Genomic DNA, 10,572 nt, shown 5'->3' with positions numbered 1-10,572 from the left:
GTAATTATTTGATAATTAATAATATTAAAGAATTCAACGTTACAGGTTATGGGTTATAAGTAGACTGCATATTTTTATGTATTTATGGGAAATTTGAAGAAATGCTTCTTTTTAGGTTTAATTTTGTAGTATCTTTTCACTACTTGTAAAATAGATAAATATGTAATTAGCTGACTGTTGTATTTTTTTCCCTGTGTAACATTATTAATAAAAATGAAACAATACTTTCCTACATTTTATAAAACAAATTATCATTTAGTTATAGAAATTTAAATATAAAGAAATTATTTGCAGAAATGATTTTCATTTTGTACTATCTTTTTACTACCTTTAAAATAGAAAAAATATAACAATGAGAAAGTTTATTTAAAATTAGACTATTATATTTAACAATAGAGTACCAATAGCGCCAATGATCCCTTCTCTCATTATCAACATCTAGTTATACATGTCAGTATTGTGCTGTGCTCTTTCACATTTTGTACGATCGAATTGCAAATTTCCGATAATTCTATCGAATAAAATAAAATATACTGCAAACATGGGTAAAAAGTCAGCACTTTTGTTAATAGCTGATGGCTCTGAAGAAATGGAAGCCGTAATAACAACGGATGTCTTACGTCGAGCTGGAGTAAGTTTTTTTATTACATATAACCTTAAACTACATATTTGCGTTTTAGATTTTAACACGCAAATTTTTTGTTAAATATAGTACTTAATAAAAAATAACATCTTTCTCATTAATGTCAGTACATGAAATATTAATTTAAGTTATAGATCATTATTTGTGAAAGAAACTCTATGCAATCTTTTGTTATTAAAAATTGTATTTTTAGGTTGATGTTACTATTGCTGGTCTTACTGAGAGCTCATGTGTCAAATGCAGCCGTGATGTGAAAATATGTGTTGATGCAAAACTTCAAGATGCAGTTAATCAAAAATATGATGTTGTAATATTGCCTGGCGGTTTAGGTGGTTCAAAGGCATTTGCAGATGTAAGTAAAATTAATGCTTATGTTTGAACATATATTAATTATCTTTTCTTTGCTTCGTATAGTCTGCAGAAGTAGGAAAGTTGCTACAACAACAAGAACAAGAAAACAGACTTATTGCTGCTATTTGTGCTGCACCAACTGCATTAAAGGCTCATGGTATTGCAAAAGGAAAACAAGTCACATCATATCCTGCAATGAAAGATCAATTGACAGATTATTATAAATATTTGGAAGATAAAGTTGTAACTGATGGTATGCATCTATTCATAAAGTTCTACTTATTATGCAACAAATATTTTATTTATATACATTTTAGGTAATTTGATTACTAGCAGAGGCCCAGCAACTGCATTTGCTTTTGGCTTAGTTATTGCTGAAAAATTGATTGACAAAGAAACAGCAGATAATGTAGCAAAAGCTATGTTGTATACAGAGTAAAAATCAATTTAACCCTTGCATAAGCGTGTTATGTATATTATATGCATATGTTATTCATAATGGATAATAAATAATAATAATAAATTAATATATATTGTAATTGTGGTATATTATTTTCCATTTTGCATAAATTCAGTAACTAAATGTATTTCCATTCAAAATACCCGCCCATACGGTTGCCATTTTAATCAAATTTATCGAAAATTCAACATCTTCATTATTACATAGTCAATGATTCAAATATTTGACATTTTACACGTGTCGATACAAACTAATGTATATATGTTACTAATTATTGAAAAGACAAATGTTCTATAAATTAAAAATATATTAAAACAAAACTGATGCTTGAGAAAAATGTTTGAGAGTGATGATTGGGATCTTGATCAGGTAAATTAAAAGCATTTCTTGTGTCAAATTTTATAAGTTTTGTGAAATAATTGTAAAAATATTCTAAATAAAATATTTGTCCTTATGAGATACTAACGAAGTAATTACACAAATAATCTTTTAATGTATATTTTTAGGATTTCTTGAATGATGTAGATGAGAAAGTAAATAATTATTATTCTCAAAAGGATAACCAAGAAAGTGAACCTAAAAAACGTAAAATAGATATAAATGATGATTCAATTTTTTCATTTGACCATGATGTATCATGGAAAGAAAGTACCACAAATAAAAGTACAGAGAAATGTGATGAAAATAAAGACTCAAGAAAGAATTTAATTTTTGAAATATTTAATAAGAATGAATTTAAAAATGCGTTCAGTGATTTGGAAAATTTATGTGATAGTACTTCATCAAACACCTCTGTGAATCAAGTACAAAGCTGTAAAAATAATCAATTACCTAGGAAAAATTTAGTACTTGGAATACTCAAAAACAAAAATATACAGGATAAAGTGATAGAAAATAATACAAAGAATTTAGAGTTAAAAAAAGCTGTACCAAAAATTAATGAAAAGTTAGAAAATACAGTATTCAATAATGAAAAAAAATGTCAAATCTCTAAGACTACTTCTAAAATTGAAAATAGATCAAGTAATGATAATTCTAAACCACCTTTGTTTGAGAATTCAAAGAAACAGTTACTGTGTAATGTGTTAAAGCAGAACCCTATAGACAATATACAAGCCAAAAATGATATTACAAAAAACTATTTACCTATATTTAAACCACAAATAGAGTCTAATAAGAAGATGACATTAATCAGAAAATTTCCTGGTCCAGCTGGGTTATTACCAGATGATATAGACACTAATATATCATGTATTTCATATTTTAATAGTTTGGAAGAAAGTGAGATGACAACAAAAGAGACTGATTCAAGTAATCTATCTGAATATTGTTCTCAAAATACAAAAAATCTATTTACAGAAGGTCCTTGGCAATTAATGTTGGGTGATTTACCAGATAATTTTCTGAAAGGTCATGATATTGCTACTACTAAACAAATAGCAAATATGAATGGTTTCAATAGTACAAAAGTTGAATTTTTGGCAGGAATAATAGAACATATAGACTATAGTCATGATAATCCCCCTATTGTTTTGAAAGATTTCACGGATAAAATTCATGGAATTGTACATAAAGATATACCACTTAAATATCCTGATTTGTTAGAACCTAATGTTGTTGTACTATTACATGATGTAGGCCTTTTAAGAACTTCTGGAACTTTTGTTTTGAATAAATATCAAATTCTAATTTCACCCTCCAGTTTGTTAGCAATTTATACTAGCGAAGGCACAATAGAACGTACAGAGTACATGGAAGCAATTTTTGGAAATATTTCAGATGGTAGAATGAAGACAGAAGGAAAAGAGAAAGCAAATTGCATTTCTGCAACAGTTTTGGAGGCACACCCATCAAAAGGTGATAGTCAGTTTATTGAGAAAAACAATAGTAATAATAAAAAGCCAATATATTTCAGAAAGAATATAGAAAGTGTTACTAAAAAAGATTCAAGTTTCTCTACAAATTCGAACGAAATAGACGAAAATACAGACGAACCAATGGATTTTGACACTGATGTATCTTTTTCAGTGTCTTTCAATAAAATTACAGACACACAAGTTGAAAAGAATTTTAATACTTCAATGTCTAAAAATTTGGAGCATGCAAAGGAAGAAAGTAAGAAACAAAAATCTAAACTGTCACTAACAAAACAAAAGAATAACATACAGAATGATGATATAGAAAGAGCTAAAGATTTATTAAGATCTTTGAAAAGATCTACTCCAGATATAAATGAGAAAAAATTCTTTTCTCGTAATTTCAAAATTTTACAAACAAATGCTGAGCATTCAACAGCAGCAAATACCTCTCTTAAACGAACTGAGTCTGACAAATTAAATGATATGTTGTTTGAAAAAATAGGTATTGATAAATGCCCAGAAAAAACTGTTTCTTCAGCTTGTCATAAAGAAGTGGAACGTTCTTCTCCTTTTATACGATCTAAATTACTGCAGTTTAAAAATGCTGATACACTAACACTTCCAGAAAATTCTGCATCTACAGCTACATTAGATTCACCGAAAATACCTGATAAGTTGGCAGAAAAAGAGCTTCTCGGAACTTCAAAATCTATGTGTGATATATCTCGCGATACCGAAAATGACTCTGACGATGAAATGTTATCTCTGTTAGATATGGACATCATTTTCAGCAATTACAGTAATAAAAATTAAACATCGTTGACACAATGTCGTGGACAACTTAACAGTTCGTTGAAAATCGAAAAGTTTTGGAAGATTTTATATTTACATACATTTACATTGCGTTACTTACATGCTATTGCAGAAATAAGGTACTTGTAAATACTACATACTTCAATTTTTTGTACATAAAAGAATAAATATATTTTTTTACTTTAAACAGAATATTGCAAATGCAGAAATTCTTCAACATAATAATATAAAATATGTTAATAAAATCATGAGTATGAATTTACATATTTAAATATATTTCACTAATACGAAACAGACAATTAGAAACAAGATACTAAAATTAACTATTGTATCATTATAACATTGAATATTCCATGCATTCTTATCTCATAGTTCAAGATTCTTTATTCATTAACTTCCAGATAAACGTTGTTTTACTGACATAAATGATAGCTTTGACCAAGAGAATTCTCATTCCTGTTATCTGCTACTGAATATCATTACAGTCTTCAATCGTAAATCGGTCGATCGGCAATTATCAGCATTATTTTTATACCGACTTCGGAAATCCATTTACAAAATTTTTCCAATTTGTTTATTGTGAACTATTGTTATTGCAAATGACCTATTATTATTCACCCATTTTATTTCATTGTGTCTGATAGTTCCTTCACAAACTCGTCGGTGGAAGCGATAAGATTGGGCAGTTGTCCAAATTTTTTACACGACTGAGAGCAACGTAGATCTTGGTGAAATTTTTTTTGCCAAGATCAATTACTCTATTTAGCGTAGTCTCTTGTAATTTATATACCGTTACTGTCCAACTTAGAATTAAGGGTAATATTCTTCGCTCAATTTCTCCATAACCTTCGTTGTTACTACTGGAGATATTGAAATGTAGCTATCAGTATCTTTGAATCTGCTTGCAATGGATTCACCGTCAAATTATGTAAGTATTAATACTCCGACAATTTTCCCACTTTTAGCTGATTTCTTCGAAGTGCTGACCATGTAAATTCATTTACGATTTTCATTGTGTCGTTTATCAAACCATCAGAAATTGATATGTTTCGTCCCAACATAACTCGTGATTCCTTGGCTGATTTTATTGTATGCAATGGTCCTCTAGAATTACTCCTTCCTCGTGTATTGCATTCAAAGCAGCAGCCTGCGAGCGCTATTTCAGTAATTTACTCTGCATGAGGAAATTGTTCGACGATTGTGATTTTCAATATAGGCTTCAACTCGTGTTTCCGCCATAAAAAACATTATTCTCCAGATTCGTTTAAAAGGATTAAAAATTGAAATAAATAATAAATAGATAAAAATAAATGACCACTAATACACTACTAATATATAAATCGCTAATAATATATAATACGCTAATAATCTGTTTCTATTTATAATTATATAACATCGATAATTGTAATGATTGTATCTTAAGTTAGTGACTAGCTTGATGTACACATAATTTCCTTAATCTGTCCACTATTAATACATTGAGTGCAATTTGTATCCGCTCGGATACAAGCGACGCTTACTAATTTGGCCATTATTAAAACATGTTCTTGGTAACATTGTGCTATAATATATCGCAATTTAATGCAATAAAATATAAATTTGTTGAAATTTGAATCATATAAAGATTGAAATTTATTAATATAGACCTCAAGTATTGCTAAACTAGAAACATTTCACGGCATTTTGCGTCGTCTTCGAAAAGGTTGCAATATATTGAATATGTTGTGCTGTAAGTAAGTAGGTGACTTGAACCATTATTGCATATGTGTCCGAATATAATATAAATAAAAAAGAAATTATTTTATACTTTTTAGCGCATTTAGGAGTGGATAATATGTTTTTTTGCGAAAAATTTGTTATTTAAAAAATACTGTCGGGGATGTATTTTGCGATATTTGATTAGATACTTTTCAATGGAACTATCTAAATATTTGTTATTTAATGCAAATTACGTTAAAAGAGAGATAACTAGTGAAATTTGGAAATAATATAGGCGATTAAATATTTCGAGGACACTTGAAGGTGCAGACTTGCATCAGCAATGATCTTAATTTCACTGACATTAGCCTGGATATCAGCCCTCGCCGATCACAAGCGTAGGACCGATGATGCAGAATCTTCATAAGTGAGATCTTTATAATACAACCCGCATGTACGCCAATGGGGATCTATTGGATCAACCTTGATATGCCCTGATTATCCGATGGTAGGCATCTAGGCGTACGATCGTGTGATTATGAAGTGCAATTTACTCGCATTAGTTTCGTGAGACAGATACCTGCGTTATAATAAAATCATACAGCATATGAGCATGCGGGTGAAAACACGTAAATGAAAATTAATTTGTGATTACACGATCCGCTAGTTAAACCAGAAAGTAATGCAGATATTTGATCTTATGATAAGAAAGCAACAAACATCATCGACGCGAAGAGTGGAAATGATGATTTCAGAGCTAATTCCTATTCATTGTACTTTGAATTATGATAATTTACTTTTTCGCTTCCTCTTTTCATGATTGATTTGAAAATTTCTAAAGAAATACAAACTTTTAATCTTATAACTGGTCTGAAAAGTGTTTTTCTGTAGGTAGATTTTCCAATGATTCATATTCCATTCCATCGATAAATTTTATGTTGAACGAAGTTCGATCTCTAATCTCGCCCTCGGTATTGCAAAAAATTCCATATAATTATGTACTTACGTAAGATTTCAAATAGAATCAAAAGAATTTTAAATTACAGTCAGAGTTCTTTTTGCAGCGTTTTCTAATTAGAGAGTAATTTGTAGCTTTCCAGACATATACTGATGATTTTCAAGAATGTTTTCAATGTGGTAATTTATGGACCTTATATTTGTTCTAATAAAACAAATGTCTAAAGTATGTGCAAATGTACTTCATTATTGATTTGAGCTCATTTAATTCATTGTTTTGTTGTACCTGCAAATATAAATTGCGCCATTTATAAATTTAAAGAGACATTCGATAAGCTTGACTGATTAAGGTGTAAACGAGACAGTAATCTTGTAAGGGTATGCAATGCAGATACGTAGATTCGTCAAAAAATATTTATTTTGTTTAGAAAACGTTTAAGATCGGAGCACTGTCGTCGTGATCTTCTCTTGATTGATTGTGATTTTTATAAATACCTACATTTGATTGATTAAAAGTTTTATTCTTATATTATATTGTACGTTTATAATTCAAAATCCATACTTCCAAAATATTTCTCCCATCCTCATTTTTGATCTAAAAGCAGAAAAAATTAACTTTATAGGAATTATTAGTTTCATAAATTATGATTCTTTCTCTATTTTAAGTTCACTAACCTATGAAGTAATTACATCTTTAGCGCCATTATATTATTTATTAACCGTAAGGATTAGTGAAATAGCAATAAATAAATATTTATTCTTCCTTTACTTTTTGATTTTCAAGAAGTATTGGCCATTAGTTGCGGCAAAATTTTACGACATAATATAATAACACGGATGTCAGAAAATAACATATTATGATCAATAATTTTCGAAATTAAAATCAGCAACCGGTAAGATTACCGCAAATGACAGTGGCTCATGTTAGACTGTGTGTCTCGAGATAAGCGATCATGTTGAGGATGTCTCTGCTGATGAGCGCGACACGTAACAATGTTATTATCAGGCATTTTCGCGATATTATTCGCATATCTTTTTATCTGAAATATCGCTGTTTGATAAATATATCTCAGACTGTATGCTTGCTCTATTTTATTACACCCATTTCTAAATGGAAAATATATGGTTATTTACATATCATACATTCGGCCTATTTATTCGCCAAATAGTAGAAACTAAAATTCGACGTTCATATAAAAAAGTAAAACCCGAAATATTTTAAATCTATTAAATAGGCTCCTTTTTTGTCTAGACCAAGTTTACACAAAATTTTTGAGCGCTCAAGTTGCGTCAATCCAAAATTTTGCAGCAATAAACACTATTAGTATCTATTCTTGTTATTATTATTATTTGAGCGTTTTGTGTTAATTGCCATCACGTGCAAAACTAATCCATATTGACAATCCCTTATCATTATTAAATCGCCATTAATATTCGAAAAGCCGCAATTACGAGCAAAAATATATCAATTTGAAAGGTATTTTGAGTTGTAGTTGACAAGGAAGATATTGTGGATATTAAACGATAAGCTTGGATGTTTAAGTGCCAAAATAGAATTAGGCCTTCAAACCACGCGCTACTGTCTTGTCTGTAAGAAATGAATGTGTGTCCTAAATAATAATGCACGAGGAAAAACGTAAAACAATATATTGCAGTATAGAAAATGATGGAAATAAAAGATATTAAAAAGAAATTATATCAAATATGTATTAAGGTAAGATAATTTTATAAATTATATAATTATATCAACACAATTATATAAAAACGACTTCAGATAAAGTCGGATCTCAGATTAACGCAAAGTGATTTATGTGATTAAGCACTAAATCAATTATATGTTTAATCTAACAAATTATCTGTGAACGTCGTCGATTGACATTTACTTTTGTCCAGACAAAATAAAATGTTTCACAGAATAAAAGAAAAAAACAGGTTTTACAATAAGCTAAATGCATTACCTCTGTTGTTGAAAACGCGAAATAATCTCATCGTATATGAACAGCTATGCGAAATTTTCATTAACGAGTAGATGTTAATTTGCATCTCCGAGTACTTGTCAATGCATTGCAGCTACTCGTCATTTGCAGTTGCTATCGTAATTCATCTTTTACGCGGAACGTTGTGAAACTAGAAAATAAATAATAATCTCTAAATACAAGTTCTTCACCGGTATATGATCTACATCAAAGATTTTTCTCTCTTTTTTAATTAATCACATATACCTTTCTTCTATTACATTATCTTTTCCTCTCATTATGAAGCAACAAATTGACGAAATATATAATTCTGTATAATAATGAGGTAAATAGTTTAAGAACTATTTTATGCTTTTTATAAATAAATAGCTTTCATCTCTCTTATATTTCCAAAATAGCAATATATGATTTATACCAACAATTAATTTTAATTAATTATATATAAATTTCGATTATTATCTTTATCTTTTTTTATCACGAGATTATAAGATATTACAAGATAACAAATTATTTCAATGAAATATACAATGTATCAGTAAAATCAATAAGTAGTGTATTAATAAAATATCATTGCCATGCTTCCGGATATATGTAAGTGAAAGGCATTTCTTTATCGAACAGTATCGCGCGTGCTGTATGATACATGAAACGCTCGAGTGAATGAATTTCCACCTCACAGACTTATTGACGTCAATGAAGTGATATCACTAAAATCTATCAGTAAAACTGACGAAAATATTTGTACACTTACTATAACCAATTTTTATGTATACATTATAGGTGTTATATAAAACATTTCGAAATTTCGTTATTGCTCTAATGAGACATGATTATCTTCATTATATTTGTTAAATCTGAAACTGATCTGAAAATATATATAGAAGTTACAAAATAGTTACTACAAACATATATTTAGTAAAATATTAATATAAAACATAAATAGCCATTTAAAACATGTAATAAGTGTTAAAGATGATCGTACTGGATATTTAGGCTTATTAATAAATTGCAGATTTTTATAGACGGTGGCTACAAAAAATATTTGCACATAGCCTTATTTTTCAATCAAGCCATTTTTTATCAGATTCTATATTTCATTTTCGTAGTATCAAATTATTGTAATCATAATGAAAATATTAGTAAATGACATGCTATTTAATATACTTGGAGCTAATTAATCACTACATAAATGTTGCAATGAATACGATTATGTGTAAACATCTTTAGTGTATTTATAGGAAATTTGAAGGTGCAAGAATGTACACAATGCATACAATATGCAAAAATATATGAAATATTCAAAGTAGAGTATTTATTATGATATTTACTAGATAAAACAAATTTCTATTAATACCGATCTAAATACTTTTGTGATTTCTACAAAATACGTACTTCCACTAAATACGTTGTGGCTTCCATGCACATTTTCAGATTTATTTCAGGCTGTACCAATATAACCGTGATAACCGGTCTCATTACACTGTTACTGAAATTTCAAGATGTTTCGTATAACACACAGAATATAGTGGTAAAAGATTTCTACAAGTGTTCGAATACTTTCGTAAGTTGCTGTACGTGCTCTTGATTTGTTCAAATAATCGTGTTTTCACCTGCTCCCATTTGCGAAATTAGTTCGTCGATTTGACGTAAGTCACGTGTCGCCACAGGAAAAGGAGTTAAATATGTATCGGTGTGCGATCTATTGGTAAGTTCTGCCGCGAGAAAAGTGAGCGATCGTCGATAGCTAGACCGAGAGGGGATAAATTCGTACACCAGAGTTACAGGAGAGGTACAGAATGGCACAGTATAGCCGGG

At 29.2% G+C, this 10,572-nt stretch overlaps 2 protein-coding genes and 1 long non-coding RNA gene across 6 annotated transcripts; 2 read left to right on the top strand and 1 right to left on the bottom strand.

Moving 5' to 3' along the window:
• Positions 1-420: 420 nt before the first annotated feature.
• LOC100746681 (protein dj-1beta) lies at positions 421-1,450 on the top strand. Its single transcript, XM_003485145.4, has 4 exons — positions 421-631; positions 837-995; positions 1,058-1,247; positions 1,312-1,450. The coding sequence occupies exons 1-4, from the start codon at positions 449-451 to the stop codon at positions 1,431-1,433; spliced, it is 654 nt and encodes a 217-aa protein (XP_003485193.1). The 5' UTR covers positions 421-448; the 3' UTR covers positions 1,434-1,450.
• Positions 1,451-1,565: 115 nt separating this feature from the next.
• LOC100746288 lies at positions 1,566-4,320 on the top strand. Its single transcript, XM_012389941.3, has 2 exons — positions 1,566-1,823; positions 1,961-4,320. The coding sequence occupies exons 1-2, from the start codon at positions 1,791-1,793 to the stop codon at positions 4,124-4,126; spliced, it is 2,199 nt and encodes a 732-aa protein (XP_012245364.1). The 5' UTR covers positions 1,566-1,790; the 3' UTR covers positions 4,127-4,320.
• A 1,644-nt stretch (positions 4,321-5,964) lies between these two features.
• LOC105681080 lies at positions 5,965-10,572 on the bottom strand. Of its 4 annotated transcripts, XR_004462339.1 has the most exons (5): positions 10,156-10,428; positions 9,509-9,622; positions 8,740-8,908; positions 6,831-7,376; positions 5,965-6,404 (listed from the first exon to the last, which is right to left on the bottom strand). It is a non-coding gene; the product is annotated as an uncharacterized LOC105681080 (long non-coding RNA). The 4 variants fall into 4 exon arrangements; XR_004462338.1 differs by lacking the exon at positions 5,965-6,404 and having other exon boundaries at positions 6,711-7,376; positions 10,150-10,428; XR_002947266.2 differs by lacking the exon at positions 5,965-6,404 and having other exon boundaries at positions 6,711-7,067.

Source organism: Bombus impatiens, unplaced genomic scaffold, assembly GCF_000188095.3.
Source record: "Bombus impatiens unplaced genomic scaffold, BIMP_2.2 scf_0036, whole genome shotgun sequence".
NCBI lineage: Eukaryota > Metazoa > Arthropoda > Insecta > Hymenoptera > Apidae > Bombus > Bombus impatiens.
This window is presented reverse-complemented; position numbering and strand designations above follow the sequence as displayed.

What these genes read in the sequence shown, in the direction of transcription:
- LOC100746681 (XM_003485145.4), top strand. Translation starts at nt 449, where the DNA reads ATGTCAGTATTGTGCTGTGCTCTTTCACATTTTGTACGATCGAATTGC. An exon ending in ATGTCTTACGTCGAGCTGGA is followed by an intron (nt 632 to 836) that starts GTAAGTTTTTTT and finishes TTGTATTTTTAG; the next exon opens with GTTGATGTTACTATTGCTGG. An exon ending in AGATAAAGTTGTAACTGATG is followed by an intron (nt 1,248 to 1,311) that starts GTATGCATCTAT and finishes TATACATTTTAG; the next exon opens with GTAATTTGATTACTAGCAGA.
- LOC100746288 (XM_012389941.3), top strand. Translation starts at nt 1,791, where the DNA reads ATGTTTGAGAGTGATGATTGGGATCTTGATCAG. An exon ending in ATGATTGGGATCTTGATCAG is followed by an intron (nt 1,824 to 1,960) that starts GTAAATTAAAAG and finishes GTATATTTTTAG; the next exon opens with GATTTCTTGAATGATGTAGA.